At 46.8% G+C, this 26923-nt stretch overlaps 1 protein-coding gene across 2 annotated transcripts in view; it reads right to left on the reverse strand.

Moving 5' to 3' along the window:
- Positions 1 to 26923, reverse strand: part of MDGA2 (MAM domain containing glycosylphosphatidylinositol anchor 2) — a 431166-nt gene that overhangs the window by 97717 nt on the left and 306526 nt on the right. For both annotated transcript variants that reach the window (XM_044272149.1, XM_044272148.1), the window contains exon 7: positions 8887 to 9216. In XM_044272149.1, coding sequence (XP_044128084.1) covers positions 8887 to 9216 — 330 coding nt within the window. The remainder of the gene's footprint in view (positions 1 to 8886; positions 9217 to 26923) is intronic.

The following is a 26923-nucleotide window of genomic DNA, read 5'->3' on the forward strand; positions in this document are numbered from 1 at the left end:
AGGCCAAAAGCTTGATGGGGAGCCCCTGACAAGGTGTCACGTGCAATCTGTGTCTGACAACATGTCTCTTTTACCTAAAATTGCATCTTGCAGATCCTCGAGTCCCAATCACATTCTAAAAACAGTCATTTTAAACGCTTTCTTCTTCATTCAATCTTGTCTTCTCTCTCGGCAAAAAAATCTTATTGCTACGCGTTGTCATTTTTCTATGTAATGTAACAAATAGTCGAGCGGATGCATGACGAGGGTATTGGTTACTCCCGTTCGCCACCTCTTATTCAATATAAACCCACCTCCAACTACCCTTTTAACACCATTACACTTCCCCCCATTGAGCCCATAACCAATAAAACACAGACCACCGACTGGAATGTAATGGCCACAGCAGCCGTTTATTAAATAACAAAATACAACATAACATATATAATACTGTAAACCCCAATGGGGGGAGGTCCTTGAAGCCCCAAAACATCGAGCTGCCGAACCAGGGTGAGCCATTCTTGCCTCCAGCCGTAACGCCCAGCTCGAAGGCACCACCGAATGACCCCCCCTCGATTCACCACAACCACTCGGTCCACCTGGGAGTCCAGCCCCCACCGTGGGGCCCCCCCAATTGTCCTCAGCTTCTACCATGACCAACTCCAAGGACCCCCCCCCACCGCCATCAACGCACGGACTTGACCACCTCAACTCCGGGCGTTCCTCCACAACCCCAGGGCCACCTCAATGCCTTCCTGCAGCGCCAAACTCCACATGTCCAATCCCACAGCATTCAAATGCACACCATCCGACCTCCAATAGGCCCCCACTCCAGCCTCCAACTCCCTGTGCCTAACCACCACGGCCCCGTTCCGAGCCATGAAACGCCCAACCGCCCTATTTACCTTCACCCTCGCCCTATTCACCGCCTCCACGGACCGCGCCCCCCTCCACACCTGCCGAGGAACAATGTCCGACCAAACCATGACCATACCCGGGAACAACGACCATAACCGCAAACAATCCCATTTAACCTCCTTAATCAGCTCCCGAATCGGCCTCGCCGCTAAATCATTGCCCCCCGCATGGACCACCAACACATCCGGCGCCCTATCCATCCGCACAAACCTATGCACCTCAGGCAACACTCCCTTCCACACCATACCCCGCCTCCCAATCCATCTTACCACCGCAGCCTCTCTATCAAAACCGAGCTGCTGGCCGTCCGGCCGAACCGCTGCCCGGACGGCCCCCCAGAAGACGTATGAGTGCCCCAGAATCCACACCAGAGCGGGCGCCGCACCTGCAACAAAAGAAAACAAAAGAACAATACCAGAACCTCACACTGATATACCAACTCATCACACCCGGCTATAATCGATCCAAACGAACATAGGACTTAAACCTCGCCGACTCCCAACGCCCAATCCGCTTAATGACCTCCTCGCCCAAGCCCCACCTAGCAGCCTCCGTCGCCGCACCAATCCTAAAGGAGTGGCTAGAGTAACCCTCCTTCTCCACCCCCGCCCGGATCAAACATTTAGAAAAAACCGCCGAGAACTGAAACCGAGACAAAAAGGAACCATCCGCATGCACCAACAAGGGGGACGCCACCCCCCCAGCCCCCAACCCATACTCCCGTAAACAACGAACCGGGCACATGTCGCAACCGTCAATCTGGAAAAGTACCACCTTCCGACCCCGCCCCATCGTATCCGTTTTTGACCGCCGGATGACAAACTCCACTCTGTCCACAAACAACTCCACATCCCCTCTGCACAAGCCCCCCGCCCGACTCACCGAAGGACAGACTAACTCCCCCACTCGCATAGCACCAAAGAACGCCAACGAGAAAGCCAACCGGAACAACCGCGCTTCCCCTTCCGACCGGCAAACCCCCCTCAACTGACGCCCCAACTGAATCAACAAACCAAACGAAACCGGCCTTCTCCCATCCACCCCCGCACCCAACCTCCGCCACCCTTTCAGCGCCTGCACCACGAGAAACGCCTTCGTGACATCCACCAACCTCCGCGCCTTAAAACCGAAAGCCAACCCCGCCATGTAACCATTGACTTTGCTGACCGACCAACCCTGCTCCCTGCCATGACCCAAAAACATTAACAACGCCAATTCCGGCTCCTCAGCTCCCCCCCCCCAACACCGCACACCAATCCTCCCAGGCCCTCCACGCCCTCATATACAAATCCCACGTACCCGGAGCTAGGGACGCCCGAACAAGCCCCATTAACGTTCCTCCAACAGCTCCCACAGGCAATTCGGACACTCCAGACCCACCGCGTCCGCTTCCGGGACCAACTGCCGAAAACGAGTCCACTGCGAACGAGAAAGGGCGTCAGCGATACAATTCTCCACCCCAGGCACATGCACTGCCACAACCCAGGCATTAAGCGACAAGCACTCCAACACCAACCGCTGCAGCAGCCGCACCACCAACGGCGATGATGCCGACAGGCCGTTAATTGCCTGAACCACCCCCAAGTTGTCACAATGGAACCGCACCTTCCGGTCCCGGAAACGCTCCCCCCACAACAAAACCGCCAACACAATGGGAAACAATTCCAACAGAGCCAAATTCCGCACCCAACCCCGCTCAACCCAGGCCTCCGGCCAAACCCCCGCACACCACTGACCGCCACAGAAAACCCCAAAACCTGCCCCCCCCGCCGCATCAGTGAATAACTCAAAATCAAAAGCCTCCACCACTCCCCCCATAAACAGCGAGCGACCGTTGTACTGGTCCAGAAAAGAATTCCAAACCCGTAAGTCCGCCCGCTGCTCCCTCCCCAACCGAATAAAGTGATGCGGAACCACCACCCCCGCAGTCGCCTGCGCCAACCGCCTACAGAACACGCGACCCATGGGCATTATCCGACACGCGAAATTAAGCTTCCCTAAAAGCGATTGAATCTCCCTCAACTGCAACTTCTTCACCCGAATCGCCCTCGCCACCAACAGCTTCAGATCCTCCAGCTTATCCCCCGGCAACCGACACTCCATTCTCACCGAATCAATCACTATGCCCAGGAAACTCAATTCCGTCACCGGCCCCACCGTTTTACCTTCCGCCAACGGAACCCCAAACCTCCTAAAAACAGAGCCCAACGTTTCCAACAACAACGCGCAAACCCGTGAACCAGGGGGGCCAATACACAAAAAATCGTCCAGATAATGAATCAGCGAATCACAACCCGACGAGTCCACAACCGCCCACTCCAGAAAAGAGCTGAACGTTTCGAAGTAAGCGCACGACAGCGAACACCCCATGGGCAAACAACGATCCACGAAAAACCCCCCATCCAAAAAACACCCCAACAAATGCTGACAGTCCGGATGAACCGGTAACAACCGAAACGCCTCCTCAATGTCAGTCTTCGCCATCAACGCCCCCGCCCCGAAACGCCTCACCCAACCCACCGCCGCATCAAACGACGTATAAACTACTGAACAAACTGCCGGGTCAATCCCATCATTAACCGAAGAGCCCTTCGGAAACGACAAATGATGTATAAGGCGAAATTTATTCGCCTCCTTCTTGGGCACGACCCCCAACGGCGACACCCTCAAATTGTCAACCGGCGGCACCAAAAAAGGACCCGCCATCCGCCCAAGCAGCACCTCCTTCCCCAACTTTTCCCCCACCACCTCATGATGCTCCCTAGCCGACCGCAAATTCTTCGTAACCAAAACCGCCCCCCCCGGCACAAACGGAATTCTAAAACCTTCCGCAAAACCCAAACTCAACAAGCTCGCGGCCTCTCTATTGGGGTACCTATCTAAGTAAGGCTGCATCCTTCCCCGCCGCACCGGCATCACCCCCTTTTCCAGCACTATCACCCCCTCTCCCACCGGGTCCAGCCTGCCTGCCCCCCCTAAAACACCGCGCAGCCCCATGAGCCCCCCCACAGCCTGAACATTCGTGCTTAAATTTACATTTCGCACCGAACCTACAGTTTCCTTCATTGAAGGCAAAACACAGCCCCCTCGCCGAGGCAACCGCCGTACCGCCCGCTCCCCCACTACCTCCGTCCCCCCGAAAGGACTGCACTGCACGCACCGGAGCCGTAACCTTCAACCACAAGGCGATGTCCTTATGGTCCCACCGCATCTCAGGGCGCACCGCTTTCCGCTGCCGGAATTGCTCGTCATAACGCAACCAGGCAACCCCCCCGTACACCCTATACGCCTCACCGATCGCGTCCAAATAGCAAAACAACCCAGAACACGCCTCCGGCGCCTTTTCCCCAATCACACTTGCCAATATCGCAAACGCCTGCAGCCAATTTGCAAACGTCCTCGGTATCAGCCTATAACGACGCTTTTCTTCCTCCTCCCTCTTACCGTCCTCCTTCCGCACCCTATCCAAATTAAACCGCTCCAATGGGAGCAGGGAGAAAATCTCCACATACTCCCCCTTCCAGATCCTTTCCCTCACCTCAGACTTCAAATGCGCCCCCAACGGGCCCTCAAAACAAACATAAACCTCCCCTTTCGCTTTGTCATCCACCCGAACAGCCTCCTCCTCCCCCTCAGTCCCCGCCTGCGTTTGCACCGACACCCCGACGCCCGGCAACCCCCGCTGCTGCTGTTCCCCCGACGACCCCGCGCCTGCAGCCCCACCTTGCACCCCCCAGGCCTGCAACGGGGTCCCCGCACTCAAACCCCAACTCGCCACCAGACCCGCCAATCCCCCCAACAACTGACCCAAACCCCTACTCAAATCTAACTGGGAGCCGCCCCCCACCCCGGCCCCCACACCCTGCACTACCTGCGCAAGCGTTCCCCATGAAATCTCACCTGGCTGCCTGGGTGCTGTGTCCCCACCAGCCGCAAATCCGGACTCCAGTCGATCACTCCTCCGCGACGAACCGTCACCATCCCGCTGTCCCCCGATCCCACTAGGACCTGGGACGTCCTCCTCCGGATAGACTAAGACGCCGAACCGCTCCTCTTCACCCTGCCTCCCGCCAGGGCAGGAATGCACCCCGCAGCAGGACCCCTCAAAACAGCTCCTGGGACTGGCCGTCACCTGTCCCCTGGCCCCACACGGACCAGGGACGCCGGGGTTAACCGCAGAGCTCTGTGCACTCCTGGGGGCGGAGCTTCCCTCATCGCTGGCATCCTGAGGCCTGCTGCCACCAACGGACCGTCCTGCAGCAGCCCCGCGCTGACCAGCGGACCTCCCACGTCGAGGGGCCGCCTCTGTGCCCGGAGTTACAGAGGCGCCCGCAGAGCCAGGTCCCGCTCCCCCGCCGACCTCACACGCTGGCGAAGATGGCCGCGACCGGCCACCCGCAAGGCTCCGCCTACCGGGAGGATTCCTCCCACGTCGGGGCCTGGAAGAAGCAGATGACAGAGGCGCCCGACGTGGAGGATCCCGCGAGGGGCTCCTAATGCGGCGCTGAGCCCGAGGGGGGGAAGCCGATGGCGACAGGCGCACCGGCGGCCTGGCCCGCCGCGGCCGTAACGCCCGATGTGGAGGCAAAACAGGCGCCTCCACCGACCCCCTCAGCAACGTCCGGATCCGCTCCTGGGCCCACGCCGGGCCCCTCACCTCCGCTGCCGCCCGCAACTCCTCCAGCATGGCTTCCAGCTGCTCCATCCCGCGGTAAGCTAGCTAAGCTTCTTCTCCACCTAAAATGGCTCCCTGACCTTCTCCTCTCACCCTATTTAACCCCCTTAACTCCACCCCCCAGCTCAAACTACCTATCCTAACCTCCGTCCCTACCTATAGCCCTCCCCTCCAGCTCACTAAACCAAACCCTAGTCATGTAGGCCTCCCCTAAAGGGGGGCTACGCCCCCCCTCAGTCCGGCCATTGCTTTTCTTAAAAAAATAAAATAAAACAATCTTAAAAACTGGTTTGGAGGGAATTTAGCGAAGAAAGTACGTTCTGTCGGCTAGAGATCTGCATTGAACTGGACAGGAATGTTTTTCGCGGTCATTTGGGGGTTATCCTGGGCTGCTGGTGGCATTTTGTATTAACTGCATGGTCCACGAACATTAATGATCGGTTTGGAATCAGTAAATTTGTAAAGGGGAAACCTATTTGTGACGACTAGAGATGAGCGAATCGAATCCCACGAAGTGGAATTTCAGGATAAATTCGGTTCGCCTAGAAGCCGAATTTTTCTTGTGCTTCATGTCAGTGAATCGATTTAACCTGAAATAGTATAAAAAACTAAAAAAAATTGAACTTGCCTTCTGCATTTGCTCGCGACGGGCCGCCAGCCTCCATCTTGCTTGAAGATCTCGGCTGGCATGATGACGTAATCTCGCGTCACACAGGATTTCGGCTGAGATCTTCAAGCAAGATGGCGGCGGCCGGCCCGTCGTGAGTAAATAGAGGCGGTAAGTTTGATTTTATTTATTTTTTATTGTTAATTTTACACTCAGATGCCACGATCATGTGTGAACGCGGCCATCTGAGGGGTACAATGACGGGGGGGGGGGCGGCGCTACCCGCTACTCCCTGTCATTGCACCCGCTACTTACAAAAAAAATGCGCTTCGTGACTAAGTGAATTTTTTGGTGAAATTCGCTCATCTCTAGTGACGGCCACCCTTAAAAATTGTCTTCTTGAAGGTGATGCTCTCAGCTGTAGACGGCCAACATTTCACAGGGAATCTGGTCCGAGTGGCCTTCTCTTAGAGGTGGTCTATTGGAGACATTTCACTGCATACTATAGTAAGATACTACATAGAGAGGAAAGGGGGGGGGGGGGTTTGAAGGGTTCCCAGAAAATAAGTTGAGCACAGGTTGTCTCCTTGATGTGACCTCCAGCGATCAGCCATGATCTCTAATATTTTGGTTGCAAATGTTCAATTCCCCAACAGCGCCACCCCAGGGGAAATGAAGTATTGCACAGTTACCATTGATGTCAATAGGTTTTCCTTGTAATGCATGGATGTTCTTCCATAGAGGGAAAGGTGCTCCATGTTGCCACTCTCTCTTCCGGTCAATTGATGGAGAGACCAAATGAGAACCCTTCTCTATAAATTCTGAAAGTCTTCATAGGGTTTACTTAGTCATCAGACAAAACTAGCAAAGATGTCCAAAATGCAGTGGTTCAAGCCCTCTACTCTACACCTACCATTTATTACAATTCTGCCCTGTACATCACTACTGCCTACAGCACCAGATATGCCATTCCATGTGAGGGGAACTCTACCTATCTCCATACTGAAGGTTAATCAGAAATGATGATTGACAGGGATCAGAGAAGTGGGGCGGACTCTTTGAGGGCCACTGAGCCATTGACTATTGATTAAGTCATCGATATAGACAAGCATTGGTAGTAGTATGGCTAGTTCTTCAAATCAAGCACACAGCCATGTCACCTCTATAGACAAACATTCATAGTAGTATGGCTTGTATTGAAAAATCATGCACACAGTCATGTAATCTCTATAGACAAGCATTGGCAGTAGTATGGCTCATACTGAAAATCATGCACACAGTCATGTGATCTCTATAGACAAGCATTGGTAGTAGTATGGCTCATACTGAAAATCACTCACACAGTCATGTCATCTCTATAGACAAGCATTGGTAGTATTGTGGCTCATACTGAAAATCACGCACACAGTCATGTCATCTCTATAGACAAGCATTGGCAGTAGTATGGCTCATACTGAAAATCACGCACACAGTCATGTCATCTCTATAGACAAGCATTGGTAGTAGTATGGCTCATACTGAAAATCACGCACACAGTCATGTCATCTCTATAGACAAGCATTGGTAGTAGTATGGCTGGTACTGCAAAGCTAGGTGAGGCGGCACAGTCACAGAACGCCACCTTTGTCAGCCGACGCAGGGGAAACCAGTGGCCGCCTGTGTCTTCGCAGGGCACAATGAGCTGTTCGCCACTGGGGTTTTTTGTAGATTCCCTTGAAGATAATGCCAGTAGGTTTACCCGTAACCCTGAATAAATGACCACATACCACGGTGTCATGGCATTACCATAAGTCCTCCAGATGACTCGTTCAACCCCATTACCTCCGACCAATTCTGCTACATTTGAAATATAGCCCATGTCTTCGTAGCCGGCATGGGAAGAAGTATAATGTCTAGTGGCTTAAGGCAGAGTAAGTCAGTGGCTCATGGTACAATTTATAGCTCATACGTCCCGCTCGATATTCCTCGCAGCAATGAAATACTAGCGTCGTGTACAGAGTGTTAAAAGCCAGAATGCAAAAATCACTTTGTAGCGGAGAGCGGCGATGGGCGCTGTGATGGGATGTGTGTCTTTAATTTGATGCCACTGATTGAACTCTGCTTCACAGTTACAGGAGAGCTGTATAAATACCCCTCTAGCCATACAATCTTTAATGAAAACCCAGATATGATTTACAAGGAGCCGTTCCCGTGTTAGCCAAAATAATGCTGAAGTAATAGCTTCCACATCCAGAGGAGCAGAAAATAAATAAGAGCGGCGACTTTTATCTACGCCGTCTCGCTGGATGGGCTTTATAGGACAGGCCTCAGAGAGACCTTAAAGAAGAAAGAATCCTTCTGAAACTAAAGGAACACATCACATGAAGACAACAGTTCAAAAGTAAAATTCGATAAAAAAAAATATATATTTTTTAATAGTTATCTAGAAAGGCAACTTGAGCTCTTGGGCTCCAAACAAATACAGTTACGGGGCCCCCAACAATCATGCATTAAATTCTCAACGAGATCTTTTGGGTATCTCCAAGCTCCAGACCCCCGGTGAGACTGCAGCCTCTGCTCCCTCTGAAGTCATGAGGAGATATCATGATCAGCATTGTCCCCTATGTTACTAGAAGGAGGGGAGATGTCTGTGGCATCATATGAAGTGCCCGCGGTGTGGGCAGGACTACAAAAAATTAGCTTAAAATTAGGTATAATAGTCCCTTACCTGTGCTGCTGGATATGTTCACATCATTGCTGATGTCCGGAACGCCTCCCCCTTTAAGTGAAGCAACGCATGTGTACGTCCCAAAGTCTGTAAACTTTAGATCGATGATATCCAGATTGGTGGTGCCCGGAGAGACGTCGGGGTCCGTCTGAGTTATCACCATCCTCTCAGAACTCCGTAAAGGACGCCCATTTTTAAACCAACTGAAGGTAAGTTCCTCGGATGGAACAGCTTCCACCTGGCAGGAAATCTTCACCTCTCGGCCAATTTGGATGTTGTCGTCTTTGTGGTAGGGATCGGGGGTTATCCAGTAACGTCCTTTTTTCAAAGCTGAAATGATAAAAAAAAAAATTATAATCATAATAATAATAATAATGTCTCCTGACGTCACACGATGCAAGCGGACATTGGAGCACCCACCAAACGCTCACTTTCCCCAGTTTCTACCAGTTTCCTTTTACATTCCAAAACCATTCAGGCTTCCTATGAAAGCTTGTGCCCAGATGGCAGCCGCTGGCTCCACCGCCCCCCATCATGGGAAGTTCCAAGCTGCTCTTTGAGCCCTTGGGTGAGAAAAGTGCCTTCGAAGTGTACGTTGTCAGAAATACTGGTATTCCCCTTAAAATAGCATTTCTGGACCGTCTATTCTTATAACTCTACGTTGAGCCATTCCTCTGATATTACTCCTAAAATGGACAACTTGGGGACGTTTCCTACAAACCCCGATTTTCTCCAATTAGGGCTTCCAGTGAAGACTATGCAAGGACACGCTCCCTTGACAAGAGGAATGGAAACACCCAGTTTTAAATCTTGTCACCCGTTTCTAGGAGGAACAGCAGAAGAACAGGACAAGACAGACTTGCTATTTCATGGGGAATGTCTGGAGAGCGGCCAGGTCCTCTAATCATATTGTTTGTGCATCTGGATAACTCTTAGTTCTGACGATGGAGTAGAGATGTAAAGAACACATGATATCGCTACACTATAAGTTCTACCGGTTGACAAACTTAACTCTGCTACTTTTCTATGCAGCCAATTAAAATCGTAATTAAAAACATTTTTTTCCAGTTGTCCCTTTCAAGTAACGAACTTTGCAATCATTTAGGAGAATCTGCCTGAGGATTGCTGACACAGCATGCTTCTCAGTGTAATTACTGCGGCGTTCACGCAGGAAGCAGACAGATAGCCGGGCTCCGAAACCAGCCCCGATTGTAAAAACCATTACCGAGTGCACTGTACGGAGTGTGGCGTTTCTGCTGGGATGTAGAGTATTTTTAGATCCTGCCCAAACACACAAACGAGCCCATTCCGCAGCTGCATAATTTATTAATTTGAATGTTTATTAAGCAGATTTACACAACCGCTTGATTAAAACCGCTTACTCTGGAAATAACACACGGTCCGCGCCGCGCTATGTGAGAGTCAATATCTTAAATGCTTGTTTTATTTGGCCTTAGTCCTCTTTCACACAGCTTTTTTTTTCCATTTACGGGCCGCTTTTTGCGTTCCGTATACGGTCTGTATATGAAACCATTCATTTCAATGGTTCCGCAAAAAAACGCAATTCACCCCGTATGCATTCCGTTTCCATATTTCAGTTTTTTCGTTCCATTGAAAGATAGAACGTGTCCTATTATTGCCCTCAAATCATGTTCCGTGGCTCCATTCAAGTCAATGGGTCCGCAAAAAAAAACGGAACACATACGGAAATGCATCCTTATGTCTTCCGTATCTGTTCTGTTTTAGCGGAACCATCTATAGAAAATTTTATGCCCAGCCCAATTTTTTCTATGTACTTACTGTATACTGTATATGCCATACGGTAATGGAAAAACGGAACAGAACAGAAACAGAAACACAACGGAAACAAAAAACAGAACAACGGATCCGTGAAAAACGGACCGTAAAACACTGAAAAAACAATACTGTCGTGTGAAAGAGGCCTTAGAGAATTTCCCAGAACGTACGAAGCAAATGTCCAGTCGTGAGCTCAGAAATAGTGAGCCGCTGCCCCATGCCTGCACCATTAGGACACAGCTATGACTCCAGCTTAGTTACTGTGTCTACAGGGGGTCTATGGTGGTCTGGGCTATGCCTGCTATTTCAGCATTCTGTTCATTGGCATTTCCAGCCATGGATAGGAGTGGCGCTGTCTATGGAAAAAGTGGTTGATGTTTTTAATAGTCCTGGAAAAACATCTACCAACGATATTTATGTTGATGACTCCTTATATCTGAGATCAAGAAAGAGGGAAACATCATCATGGCCTCCAAGGTAAAAGAGAATGGAGGATTGGGGCCACCAACATCCTGACTCTATCCATTTAAGGCCTCTTTCACACTACCGTTTTTTTTTTCCGTTTTGCGGTCCGTTTTTTGCGTTCCGTATACGGTCCGTATACTGAACCATATATTTCAATGGTTCCGCAAAAAAAAAACGGAATGTGTTCCGTATGCATTCCGTTTCCGTATTTCCGTTTTTCCGTTCCGTTGAAAGATAGAACATGTCCTATATTTGGCCGCAAATCACGGTCCGTGGCTCCATTCAAGTCAATGGGTCCGCAAAAAAAACGGAACACATACGGAAATGCATCCGTATGTCTTCCGTTTCCGTTCCGTTTTTTCTGAACCATCTATTGAAAATGTTATGCCCAGCCCAATTTTTTCTATGTAATTACTGTATACTGTATATGCCATACGGAAAAACGGAACGGAAACGGAACCACAACGGAAGCAAAAAAACGGAACAACGGATCCGTGAAAAATGGACCGCAAAACACTGAAATGGACATACTGTAGTGTGAAAGAGGCCTAAGTCTATGGGATTTACAACAACATTGAAGATGGTTGGCACGGCCACCTCTCTATTCAATCATCACTTAGAAGTAGCATCCAGCAGATTCGTGCCCAGGAGACTTGTGGGTGGTGGTTCTAAAAGTCCTAGTGCAGCTCCTCCTGTGTAGATTGGCTACCTGTACAAGCAGAAGCCCATCCAAAGTTTACTAAGAAATCTAAAGATCTGTCACCAAGATAGATTTGTTTTAATGTCTTCATAGTCCTATCACAATGGATTACCCAGAAGCCATCAACACACCACAAATCCTGAAGAAGGGCCAAAAGAAATTGTACTTTATGCAGTAGGTCCCTCTCAGCTCATCAGAGTCTTGGAGTCAATGATATCTCTCAGGCAACCATCAAAGAGACACTAAACGTTGCCTACGTATTGCATCTCTTTTTGGTTCTCTGAGTTGGCGGAGTAGATGTCTCCATTGTGTGTATGGAGGTGGGATGATAGATGTGGAGGGAATGTCTCCTAAAGGTTCAGGTGTGGACATTAATGGAGCCAAGTGGCAGGACTAAAGGATCGGTGACATGATTTGTTTTTGGACAGTTTTTCTTCTAGACTATTCTTGAAGAATATATTATTTTTGGTGTCACTCTAGGTCTTCCGAATGAACATATAACTACAGATGAGCAAGTTTTCCAAAATTCATTTTGGGTTCGATTCAGGTCAAATCGGCCGCCAGAGTTGATTTTGTCTGAATTAGAGATGAACAAATAGATTCAAATGATTCAGAATTCATCCAGAATTTATTTTAATTTTATTTTTGGCAAATCAAGAGAGAGATGAGAAAAAATATATGCAAATTAGCATATCTTAGTTCTGCTGGCATCAGACAGGCTTAGTGTTCTTTTCTTTTTAGAAGGAAAGCTAACTTGAATATATTTCCCAGAAATCCCTTTATGAAGAAGCACTGACTGAATAGTTTGAGGCTACCACCAGGGGAAAATCCTACTATGAAAAGCACTGATTAAACAGGCTCTCTCTTTTTCTCCTCCGAATCTTTTCAGAAAAAGATATCAGTCCTAGGACACCTGAGACTGTTATATGTCAGTTTTGGAGCATGTTTGATTCAGGTAGAATGAACTCAGAAACCATTTGAATCAATCAATCGAATCGGACATGAAACAAATTTCAAGAAATTCACTCATCTCTAGTCTGAATAAATTTGTTCTGAAACTAAAGCTCCCCATTTGCCCTGGAAAGTCACGTCTGATACTCTGTGGTCTCCTAGGGCTGTATTCAAGCACTTTGAAGCTCTTTAGCACCAAGGCAGCATTATTAATGTACTTCGTCTCTGTCTTCTGATTTGTAAAAGGATGGCCGCCATTTTGAGCGATTCAACGAACCACAAAAGCTTCAGGTTGACCAAAGATAGAAACTTTGGGAAATTCCTAATGAATTCGGTTCATGTAGAATGGATCGGCTCGTCTCAGCAGATGACCTACCACAGTATGAACATATATCACTCGGGGTTCAGGAACTTTTCTATCATTGCATTTGATGGAAACGTTTCTATTGAGAGAAGAAGGAAGTGGTGACGATGAGAACGGCGGGGTGGCGGCTCTCTACACCGGCACTGGGAGGTAATAGTTTGCACTCATTTCCATTCCATTCTGGAAGAGAATTCATCATCTGCTCGCAGTCTTGTCTCAGCTGTTGTAATATGCACTGACCAGTCTCGGGTGAAATTGAGAACATGCTACAGTTATGCCTTTCGCCGGTCGGCTCATATTCAGATGCATGGAACCAATGAAGTGTGACACTGTATTTCATCAGCACATAACACGTGAGCCGTACACCTCTATGAAAATGCATTTATGTGGAAGCGGCGACTGCCGCGATAAAGGAAAATAAGTGACAGAGTGATCCGGCAAGGGTTTAACCCTTGGTGCATACAGTTGTTTAGTAGACCGCTTGGTTTCCGTAAAGGAACATGGTGGCGCAACACAAAGCAATGCTGCTTGGTGGAGCCTGGGCCATGGGTTTGTGTACTATGTGTCAGCTACGGTAAACTGGCCTTAAAGGGGTTATCCTGGGAAAGATAATAATGGCTTATTCGCAGGATAGTTCATCATTATCAGATCAGCAAGGGTCCAAGTCCCAGTCAGGGAGATGCTGCGGTCATCGAAGCTCTGGCTAACGATGCAGACTCCCAGCAGTTTTACAAGGAGAGCACCGCACATCTTATAGTGGCAGTGCTTGGTATTGCAGCTAAGTCCCATTGACTTGAATGGGGCTGAGCTGCAACTAGACCATGTGACCGATGTACAGTGATGTCACTGTCCTAGATAGAGGTTGCGGCTCTCAAGGCCACTTCTAACTGATAGGCAGGGGTCCCGGATGGTGCACCCCCCGCACATCTAATACTGATAACCTATCCTGAGGGTAAGTCATGAATATATTTTCCCTTTGATCTGGTTCTGGAACTGATCAATGGCTCCACACATGCAGTATTCTGGTCTAACACAAACCCATGGACCAGGTACAACTTGGAGCCATTGTGGGAAACCAACCTTCATCTTGACCCTGGTATTAAAGGACCCAATTGAACAACGGTTCCATGTAATGGCCGGTCCATGGATACGGTTTCAGACCAGAGAATAGATAGAATAGAATAAACATAGAGCAATTGTTCAGTTAAGGTCAGTTCCACGTGGCCAGTCCATAACATGGCCACGTCTTAGGCTCTGTTCACATCCTGTTTCTTGACATAAGCCTCTGATGGATGCCTCTGACCTAGGCCATTGTGTAGGTATTTAGGGGCAAATGTCACTATTGTTAAAAAAAACGATGTTTGTGCTATATAGATACAGAAGACCCCTCTATTGGGTTTGTGAGGATCTGTGCATATGTTTGCCAAAGCACACAAGCTATGTGTCCATGTAACAAAGTGTGAACAGAGCCATAGCATCTGCATTCTTCTGAACGTCATTTTGATTTATACGGAACCCTATGAGCATGTATTTTCTGAATAGGCCATTACTGTCTGATTGGAGGGGGTCTGACTCACTGCCTCCGTGTTGATCAGCTCTTTCAGAGTAGCTCTGGCACCAGAGGTCGGCGCAGGAACCACACAGCTAGTGGATGGATCCATATTCTTTTTACGGGATCCTGTTTTTTTTCTTCTTCTGTTCTTCTGATGGATCAGAACGGAAAATGAAACAGAGATGTGAATTCTCCCTTATGAACATTTGGCCTCCGTTTGAATCATTTCCGTCTGAGAGACGTTTTTTAAGATTTCTGACAGCAATGGCTCAAATGGATGCCAAATGTGCACAACTGATGCACAGGATCCGTTGTTTTTTTTACAGGATCCAGTTTTTTTTTCTGTTCTTCTGACGGATCAGAAGAACGGACAATGAACCGGAGATGAGAACTCTCCCTCTACACCATATTGAATGATTCATTCTTTTGTGTTTGCTTTGAGAAGCCGATGGGCCTCAGCGAACGGTTCAGATTGAAAACCATGGAAAATGAAGGCCACAGCGTTCAACCTTCACACGGTTTAATGGGGACCTGAATTTCTTGCACATTCTCAAATAACTTTCACTGGTATTGAATAATATAGAAATCGGGAAAGCATGGAAATGGAGGTCACTGAAAAAAGTCATTACCCTTAAGACTTACATTTATTAGTGATATCTTAAAATATATATAAATATATTTCCACGAAAAAAGAATATAAATTAAACAAAACATAAATAAATGGAGATCATTGTAGGCATATGGGACATGTACCTGAATTGAATGATATTTACCACAGGTGTGGTTACTCATGATACTGTAGACCCCTATGGTAACTGGATTTCATTCGCCAGATCAATAGGGGGTTACTTAGGTACTTGCTGCAAAGACTTAAATGCTTGTTGCAGAAACTTGTTGTCACGTATGTAGTAGGAGAGAACACCAAAAGACAACAATAAGGAAGGAGAAAGACACTAGGCCTCACCGCTAGGGAAGGAAAAGGGTCACCACCTATAATACCCTGCTCCTGGCCCTAGCTCCTATTCGTATGGGCACCTCTCGATGGTAGAGATGCCCATACACAGGAACCTAGAAAACCCTGGTGACCCCCGGATGCCCGAAAGGTAATGATAGGGCAGAGACAACCCGTTCCTTCCCTGGTGAAGAAACTCGTCTCGCTGAGGTAAACAACCAGGGGGGGGAGGGGGGGGGGGGAATACTAAACACAACAAGCTGAACACTTAACTTCTGAGGATGATGGATGATCAGGACTTCAACAAGAACCACACTCAAGCTCTTCCAAAACCAAATAAAGCTATCCAGAGCAAGGAGTGATGGGTGAAGTCAGACTAAATAGGGAGAGGTGAAGGTCACATGATCCACACCTGAACAGGAGGGGTGGACATACAAGCAACACACAGACAAAGTGAAACCAAAAGAGGCTGTCGGATCACTCATGTGCAGTCAGTCTTTCAGACCTTCTAATACCTGTCACAGGTGTGACACTTTTGGACCGGGATCCCCCGGATGGTTTAGGAGGGGCATTTAAACAGGATACACAGTCCGCTTTTAGGCATCAGGGAAGCTATCCCTAAATATCTATCCTGTCCCTGCCTAAAAGTGGAGTAATCGCCCCGAAAGGGACGGCCCCACTTATCGGTGGCTGTACCCTTACTAGGAATCCCTACCTGTCCAGTAGTTCCCAATCACGAATGATGCCAATTCCTAGAAACAAATGTCCCATGCGATATCTGATCTCAAAATTAAGAAGTCCTGACGCGTTTTCCCTAGTAAATATATTAGTTATTCAGGGGACCAAAGGAAGGAGCACAATGGCATAAAATGATAAAAGGCCAATGGATACTAACCTGCGGCACAGATGGCTTCCCACCGCAGGTTCAAATACCCTGTCTAAGATGTTAGGGGCAAGTGCGCAGGCACCGTGTTTGATACACACGTGCGCTGCCCGGCCCCAAACAAGCGTCCATTAAGTGTCTAAGAAAAAGGGCAGAGTCAACCCCAGATACATCACTGAGTGTCAAGGTGCCGACAGTGCATGTGCCCTAGTGGCGTACCTAGAAATGACTGGGCCCCACAGCAGATTTTTGAATGGGGCCCCGTCCCCCAATTTTTTCACAACCACTTCCTTTCATGCCACCCCCATTCCTGTGGCTAATAAAGATCGCTCTCTCAGACCGGGGCCGGCCACTGTTCCATCCGTTTCCTACACTGTCTATAGTGTCACTGTGTATCATTTCATTGTGTAATACTGTTGAGGGGGCCCTGACAACATCTTTTATTCCTCCTCCTCCTGGATGGGCCCCATCTGGGTCAGAGCCCCAAAGCCACTGCTTCCCCTGCTTCCCCTATAGCTACGCCCCTAATGCGCCCGCTCCGTTATGAGGGCATAGATAATACTGGCAAGAAGCATCAAAGTGTTAGACCGCGCATGCGTGGGGACTAGTAGCGTCACTAGATATAGAAATCACTCCAGCGCATGCGCCCGCTCCGTGCTCCTGATGTTAGTGATATTGGAGAACGGAATCAAGGTCTTAGGCTGAGCATGGATGGACACTAATGGGTGGATAAATCGGAGAACTGTCCAAAAGATAACAGAATGTACTGTGTATATCTGAAAAAAAAACTATACTTATTTATATATATATATATAGTATGTTTCCCAAATTATTGAAAAGGGGGGTGACAGTCCTATTATATAAAAATCTAAAGATAACTTCTATTAAGACAAGGTAATATATGTATGGACATAGAAAAAAAGTTAAGCCCTATACAAACATTTCAAATGAGAGTCAGCGTTGCGCTCACACAAATCACATGCAACTTAATAGCATGGAGACGATACTTTGATCCTGTGATATGTACGTAAGACAGCCGGAGCGGCGGCCTAAATGAAAGCTATGCACGGCTTGTGAACATTGTTGTAATTAAAGCTTTGAAGCTGCAATGTCCCGAACATGTTCCCGCTAGATAAATAAGCTTGGCGCGCTGCATGGTCAGTGCACAGTGCAGGACAAATTAATTACTTCTACATGGAACAATCTGCGTTTCTGTAGTAACTGAGACATCACTTAGAGTCTGATCTGGGGCCTGAAATCGTCGTTTTGGTCTGGCGTGCTATCTGAATTACTGTTGGTGTTGTGTGCAGTGACATCTGTATGTGAGGAGAACCTGAGATTGCAAAGTAGAGGGGTTTGGTCTGGGGTCTGAATTTATTTTGATGCCTTATCTGGGGTCTGATCTTTCCTTTTTCTTCTATTCTGGGGTTGAATTGATTTGGGCTCTGGTTTGGATTTAGGATTAATTTAGGCCTGTTGGTCTTGGATTTGAATTAATTTAAGGATCTGGTCTATATTATGAATTCATTTAGGGGTTTATCTGGTCTGAAGTCATAAGTTAAGGTATTGTTCTAGGACTAGCTGAACTGCAGTATCGGGCACAGTCACCGGTAAACACATGGAGCTGTGCCTGATAATCAGTGAAGGGGGATGAAACAATCACAGAAGCTCTGTGTTCCCTTCAATTAGCTGATCGGATGGTGGGGTTGGACCTTTAAAGGTTTATTATTGCCAAAAGAACCCAAAGATTGGATGGTGGATGCCCTAAAAGAGTTTATGGAAGGCTAAGGCCAAGACTGGGTCAAAATAAGAGCCATGGAGCGAATAGAAAACTGATGGTGAAGAGCTTGGTACCTTCTATCAAATGTGAAGGTGGAAATGTAATTAATAGAGCTGTGTTGGTGTTGATTATGGTGTCATGTTGCACTTTGTCTTTAGATCTCAATTGGTACTAATCTGTTCATGGAGTAGAACAAGGGCCCGAAGCTACTTTTAAGCTATTTAGTGTAAGAACTTGTTATTAAAGGGCCTTCCAAGCATAAAATAAAGTATTTTCCAGTTTAGTTTTTTCGACAAATTAACGAGGGAACCTATTTGCACATCAATAGATAGGAGCTATCCTCTGGAAGGAAACCTCTGTAGATCCTTGCCTTTGAGACTTCTAACCGTAGACACCATGTTGGTTCACTACATAGAGACGGGGGTTCATTTGCTATTCTGTATTATGAACTTTTAGGATTAATGAGGCATAAGCTTCTGCTGAGTACCTTATGGCCTTCAGTGTTGGATCACCAGATGGTAACGATTCGCCTGGAGTGTCCTTTTGTTGTTATTAAAAACTAGTTTGAAAATTGAAAATGTTCAAATTACCAATATCAGGAAAAAACAAAAAGCATTACACCAAGTATTTCCATTCTTTTTGTGAAGAATAATATTTGAGGGAACAAAGTCTGCAGGAGTTCTTCCAATCATTCTTTGTAGTAAGTGTAGAGACGATAAGGAACCAAGCAGCAGAAACTCAAAAAAACTCCTCAAATCTCATTACTGATTTGCAGGCCCTTCTTCAAAGAGGGATAAAAACGTAACCACAAAACATGAAGGTATGGTGTTGACTTAATACATTTTGCCCCTCTACTGTAAATGATCCCTTTCCAACATTTGGGCCCAAGGGGTTTTCATCACCGGATACTTTTATAGCATATACATTGGACTGGAGGATTTAACTACTGAGATCTCCATTGGTCGCTAAAATAAAGAGGCCATGATATTCTTTTGTGTGTTGGCAATTCATTTTGTCCCACTCTGGAGGCACAAGGTAGCCCTGTTATGAGCTGATCTGGTGTCTACCATGGAGAAGCTAAGGACAGCCATCAGAACCTGAAAGGTCATGGAAGGATTCCAGGGTTCATTTTTAGTAATCACTGTAGGAACCATGACAATTTCTCTACTATGGTGGAGTACATTATTTATGGGTAGGGCAAAGTCAGAAAAAGGCAGAGATTGTAAAAAATGGTGAATACAATAGTCCTAAAATTGGGCATGTGAGTGGCAGTTCTGTAAAAAAAAAGTATGACTGTCCAGGCTCCATATTTCCTCCTTTCTATAACCCTGGTATGTCAGCATTGAACATTTCTGTCTCTATTTCCCTGCCATGTTTGTAGACTATTTGTATGCACTGGCTTTTCACCTTGCATCTGATTCCTCCTTTAATTATTCACTAATCAAGCCAATTATAGCCCCACCCACTTCACACCTGATTGAAATCTAAAAAGTATACATTTAAAAGGGTTTCCCGAGATTTTTATACTGATGACTTTTCCTCTGGATAGGTCATTAGTATCTGATTGGTGGGGGTCCGACACTCGGGACTCCCGCCGAGCAGCTGTTTGAGAAGGCACCGGCGCTCCTGTGAGCTGAGAGAAGGCCTCCTCAAACAGCTGATCGGTGGAGGTCTCAGGTGTTCATGATCTACTTTCTGGGTTTACCAGAAACATGGCTGACACCCTCTGACACTGCCGCCCCTGTTGCACTCTCTTATGGTAGATCTCAGTTTACCTCCTGCGCCAGGAACAAGCATGGTGGAGGAGACAACTGCTCCTTCAATCCAACTTCACAGTTATTCTCCATTACAGTCCCTTCTTTTAAGGTACACTTAAAGGTAGTCCGCATCTACTCTCCCTCCAATCTCCAAGTGGCTGTCATCTACCCTCCCCAGGCCCAAATACCATTTATTTTGACCACTTCAACACCTGGTTCCTACAGTTTCTTTTTGCTGACATCTCCACTATCATCAGGGGTGACTACAACATCTTCATTGATACTCAGCTGCCACTTATTCCTTTGGCCTCTTACCGTGGCCTCCACTGCCACCCAGAAAGATTGTCACACACTGGATCTTATCCTTATATGTCTCAGTTCCCTATCTAACCTCTCTAACTAACCTCTCCCCCTATCTGACCACAAGCTACTTACATTCTCTTCCCTTGTCCTAGTTGCTTCCCATTCCTCAAACTAGAACACCCCACAGGAATCTTACTCACCTTGACTTTCACAGATAACAGAATTGATCACCTTTCCCCCATCTCACTCTGCTGCCCAAACAGACCTATCTACCACAGTCAATGGTTCCACGCTCTCCACAGTCCTACAAGTCCGCTGCCTTGGGGTAACCTTTGATTCTGTCCTGTCCTTCAAACCACACATCTAAGTCTTTTTAACCTCCTGCCACCTCCAACTCAAAAATATCTCTCAATTCCACAAATTCTTCATCCAAGAGTCTGCAAAAACGCTTGTACGTGCTCTCATCATTTCCTGTGTAGACTACTGCAACATCCTCCTGTCACAAAGTGGAGGGAGGGGAGGAACACCAGAATGACAACAGAAGGAACATGACCAGAAACTAGACCTCACGACTAGGGAAAGGGAAGGGTCACCACCTAGGAATTCTTAAACCTAGCCCTGACTCCTGTCAGTATGAATAGACCTTGAAGGTGGGAATATTCATACACCAGAAACCTAGGCCATAGAAACCCTGGAAATCCCTAGGAGTAATGACTGGGTCTGAGATCACTGGTTCCTTCCCAGATGAACAAACCAGCGTCTCCCTGAGGCCTAGGAAACAACGAGCAAATGGGAACAACAAAATACAAAGGGAAGTACACTTATCTTCAATATAAAATGGATGAGCAGGAACACAGATGAGGAACTCACACCAGCTTCTAAATCCAGTGAGATAATATCAACCGCATGGTATAAAGTGTGAGTCAAGACTAAATAGAGAGCAGTAATGACCACTAGCTGCACCTGGGATCACAACACTGCAATAAGTGAAAACAGAGGGACTGTCAGATAACCTCACATGCCGCCAGTCTCTCAGATCTTCTAACCTCTGTCATGGGAGGGACCGTGACAGTGGCCCCCCCTTCTACAGGTGACCTCCAGAACACCCAGGACCGACCTTATGTGGATGAGCCCTGTAAAAGGCTTTAGCAAGGCGACTGGCATTAACGTTGGCCGCTGGAACCCACATTCTCTCCTCTGGACCGTAACCCTTCCAGTGATCGAGAGGAAGACGGTTCAGCAGGTTCGACAAATCTTTTCAGCAATTATTTGTGGAAAACATTATGAATTTTTAAAGCCTGCGGAAGTTCAAGAGGAAAGGCTACCGGATTAATAATGGCAGAGATTTTATATGGACCAATAAACTTTGGCCCCAACTTCCAAGAAGGTACCTTTAACTTAATGTTTCTTGTGGACAGCCACACAGAATCACCCACTCTCAGGTCTGGACCACTCATACGCCTCTTGTCAGCCATATGTTTATACTTTTTCCCCATTTTTTTTATATTATTTTTAATTTTCCGCCAAATAGATGACAAAGAAGAGGAAAATCTTTCCTCTTCAGGTATACCAGAAGTCTCAGTACCGGAAAAATGTGCCAAACTGTAAATGTAACCCATATGCCCCAAAAAATGGCGACTTATCAGTGGACTTCTACCTACCGTTATTTATAGCAAACTCAGCCAAGGGCAAAAATGAAGACCACTCCTCCTGATTTTCCGAGACAAAACATCTGAAATACATCCCGAGATTCTGGTTAGTTCGCTCAGTCTGTCCGTTCGACTGAGGATGAAAGAGAAGGACAATTGTACACCCAGGCAAGTACAGAACGCCTTCCAGAATCTGGAAACAAACTCCCCCTATCAGACACCAAATTAAAGGGGATACCATGTAGCTTCACGATCATTTATCGACAAACACTTGTGCAATAGTTTTAGCATTAGGTAGACCTGTCAATGCTATAAAGTGTGACATCTTGCTGAAGTTATCAACAACCACCAGCATCACAATTTTCCGTAGGGAATTTGGAAAATCTGTGATAAAGTCCATGAATTAATGAGTCCAAGGTCGGGACGGGATAGACAACGAAAGTAGAGATCCTGAAGGCCGAGTATGTGTCACCTTGGCACGTGCAAGTCTCGCAAGCTGACACATAGCCCTCAACACATTTGTGCAACCCCGGCCACAAGAATCTACTAGAAATGAGATTGACCGTGGATCTGCTCCCAGGGTGTCCCGTAAGAACTGTACTGTGATGTTTGTCAAACACCTTGTGCCGTAGTTCCGAAGGAACTAACAACTTTCCCCGAGGAATCCGGTGCATCTCCCTGGGCCTCCAACACCTCCACCTCAAGTTTGGGATAAAGGGCAGATATTACCACCCCTTCAGCTAATATTGGGCCAGGATCTTCCAAATCCCCCCCCCCCCCCCCTCAGGAAAGCTACGCGATAAAGCATCCGCCTTGACTTTCCTAACCTCAGGGCGATAGGTAATAAAATTAAATCTGGTAAAAAACAACGACCATCTGGCCTGCCTTGGGTTCAGACATTTAGCCGACTCCAGGTAAGCCAGATTTTTGTGATCGGTAATTGCCGTAATAGGATGAATCGCTTCTTTCAACCAACGACGCCATTCCTCAAAAGCCAACTCTCTATTACCTAAGTCATAATTTATTTCAGCAATTGAGAGCTTTTTAGAGAAGAAAGCACATGGGTGCCATTTACTAGGTGAAGGACCCTGCGACAAGACTGCTCCTAAGCACCTACCTCGGATGCGTCAACTTCCACAATAAATGGCTGTGAAACATCAGGTTGTACCAGTATAGGAGCAGAAGCAAAACACTCCTTCACAGCTGAAAAGGCTTGTTGTAATGTCTCATCAGACCAGACTGAGATATCCAAACCTTTCCTAGTCACGTCTGTTAACGGTTTAACAACAGTCAAGTAATTCAAAATAAATTTACGGTAGTAGTCGGTGAACCCCAAAAATCGCATAAGCGCTTTCAGATTTTCGGGTCGATCCCAGTCCAACACAGCACGGACCTTTTCAGAATCCAATACAAAAACCTGAAGATGAGAGTAGAACCAAGGAATTGCACTTACAGAACTGCAAATACACACTTCTCCATCTTAGCATATAGTTTATTATCTCCTAGGATCTGTAACACTTGTCTCACATGATCCTGATGCATCTCCATGTCAGGAGAATAATTTAGAATATCATCCAGATACACCACCTAACCTGACAACCAGATGATGAAAGATGTAATTGATGAAATGTTGAAAAACCGCAGGAGCATTGGCCAAAAGGCATGACCAAATTCTCAAAATGACCATCAGGGGTATTAAAGGCCATCTTCCATTCGTCCCCCTCCTTGATCCTTACCAGATTATATGCCGCCCTCAAATCCAACTTAGAGAACACCTTGGCACTGACAAATCTGGGATCAAAGGAAGGGGATAAGGATCACAGACAGTAATGCGATTAAGCTCTCGGAAGTCCAAACATGGCCTAAGAGTTTTGTCCTTTTTCTTAACAAAGAAGAACCCTGCGTCCACTGGGGATTTGGATGGTCTAATATATCCTTTAGCCAAACTCTCGGTGATATATTCTCGCATGGCTACTCTTTCGGGTTCAGAAAGATTATACAAACGAGACTTGAGCAACCTAGCTCCGGGAATAAGGTTGACGGGGAAATCGTACTCCCGATGTGGAGGTAACTTCTGGTCTCCACTTTCAGAGAATACAGCTGAAAAATCCGAAATAAACGAAGGTATAACTTTAGTGGTTACAACAGAAAGAGATGTGCTAAGACAGTTGTCTATGCAATAATTACTCCAATCAAGAATCTGTCTCGCTTGCCAATCGATGGTAGGATTATGTTTGCTTAACCATCGTAAACATAGCCCCAAGGGAGCAGGCAGCCCCTCCAGCACAAAAGATGAAATGGATTCTTGATAAAAAATCACCCACCTTTAAACGAATGTCCTGCACCATTTGTGACAAACATTTTTGTGAATTGCAAACATTGAATATTTTTGTCTAATGTACTTGTCAACCCATGCATAAGAACAAACTGACCATCAACTAGGTTAACCCCTGCCCCACTGTCAATAAATACTTCAATTCCCACAGTTTTGGAGTCTAGCACCACCTCGGCAGGCAGGAAAAATCGGGTACTACCGGCAAATGACAAAAGTAATTTCTCAGATTCCCCACCCACACCACCAAGAGTGAGGACTAAACACATTTTATTTTTATTTTTTTCACCTTGATGCTTAACATCAGGACATATGTTAACAACATGTCCCTCTTTTTCACAGAAAAAGCAGAGTCTCTTCTTAAGCATAAAGTTCTTATCACCAGATCCAGGGGTAGCTCCCCCCAGCTGCATTGGCTCATCACCAGACATGTGCTCAAGTGTTTCTCTACCCAAAGTGTCGGAGGAAGCCGCCACATTATATGATAGTGCGCCCAGAGTGTGAGAACCCTTAGATCTCTCCCTTAGGCATCTATCAATACGTACAGTAAGGGACATGGCCGCAACCAATGACTCAGGATATTCGTTAAACCCCAACGCGTCCTTCAGGCTCTCGGATAACCCTTGACGGAATTGACTATGGAGAGCTGGATCATTCCACTACGTATCCGTAGCCCATCTCCTGAATTCAGAGCAATCCTGTGCATCCTCCATACTCTAGAACTCTCTATCCCAACATATCAGACGTAGAACTACCATGGAAACCTTTTATGGAAACCTGAAAACTTACCTCTTCAGACAAGACTACAACCAACAGTAACCCAGCCACTATACCGCCATATCAGCAGCTTCTAGCCTCATTTACCATATCCTTCCCCTATCCCTTGTAGATTGTACGGCCTTGCGGGCAGGTCCTCTCTCCTTCTGTGCCAGTTTGTAGCTTGACTTGTTCATGCTTATTGTGCTTGTTTGATTTTATATATGTACATCCCCTTTTGTATGTACAGCGCCATGGAACAAAATGCCACTAAATATAATAATAATAATAATAATAATAATAATAAAAATAGTGACATTATGACTAACAAGTATCCACATCCATTTCACCATTTCATTGCTCTGCGGAGGGATTGGCCTCAGAACAAGCTCATAAAGCGGTTCAAACCACTTCTGGATAACACAAGTTGCATCCTCATCTTATAATAAGATAGTAAGTATCGAGAAGAACGTATACAGCCTGGATAAAAGCAATGCCTCATGGACACAGCAACTTCTTTCAATTTTTTCATTGATTCAATTTCAAGAGCCTTGGTGTTTTGTTTTTTTTCTCACTGACAAAGCTATTTGAGGGCTTCTTTATGATACACATCATTTTGTAGTTTATATAAATTATGAATAACATTGAATCCATTTAATTGTGGGGGGTATGAAAACAGCAAAATTTTGCCATTGTTTTTTCTTCTTCTTTTTTTTGCAACACGCATTGTGCTATTCATATAGTCTCCTGCTTTTACTCCACGTGTGGGTGTAATTACTGCAATACCACATTCATATAATTTTTCTGTTTTTGTAAAAAATTTTGTGTTGCGACTAGAGATGAGTGAATTAAAGCTGACAAAGTGAAATTAGATCCAAATTTCAGGAAAAATTTGATTTGCACAGAATCCGAATTTCCTCACGCTTCGTGGTAACGAATCCATGGAGCCAATCAGCAGCTAGCCCTGTGATGTCACAGCCCTATAAATAGCCTCGGCCATCTGGGATTCTGCCATTTTCCAGTGTACTTCGTGCAGGGAGAGACGTCAGCAGGCGCTAGGGACAGTGCGAGGAAAGACTTTATTGTGCCAAAAAAAAATGATTTACAAGTGCAGGGAAAGATTATTCAAGGTGTTAGGGAAAGGATAGGGAGGAATCATTCCACAGCATTTCTGTAGAACAGGGTTTAGTAGGGGAGGTTACAGCCTGGGGAATAGGAACAATCCGATTACACCTTGCTGCACTGACTGGGGATCCAGATTTCCATAATACAGCTCTGTAATTCCTTTAAGGCCCACTGGGTGATTGTGGTTCCTGCCAAGGCACACCAGCAACTTGGTCATTGACGCCACTTCCGCCTCCACTTTCTCGTGCCTTTGGTCCTGCGACAATGTCTGCCTCTACCTCCTCATCCTCCACTGTGTCCTCAGCCTCCACTGCAGGGACAATGCACAGTGCCCCTCCAGCATAACACATGTGCAGGGCACGGCGGTGTCACGCTGTTCTACACCTCGTTTGCCTGGGCGAACGGAGTCACACAGGGGAGGAACTGCTCCGTGTCCTTCATCATGAAATGAAATCCTGGCTTTCTCTATGACAACTCAAAATCTGAACCATGGTGACCGACAACGGGAAGAACATGGTGTTGGCGCTGTGTCAAGGAGGGCTTAGCCATGCACCCTGCATGGCACACGTGTTCAATCTGGTTGTCAAGCGGTTCCTAAAGTCTTCCACCCATCTGCAAGACATCCTAAAAATGGCCATAAGACTTTGCATGCACTTAAGCCACTCATACAC

This window comes from Bufo gargarizans, chromosome 11 (assembly GCF_014858855.1).
Source record: "Bufo gargarizans isolate SCDJY-AF-19 chromosome 11, ASM1485885v1, whole genome shotgun sequence".
In the NCBI taxonomy this organism is placed as follows: Eukaryota; Metazoa; Chordata; class Amphibia; order Anura; family Bufonidae; genus Bufo; species Bufo gargarizans.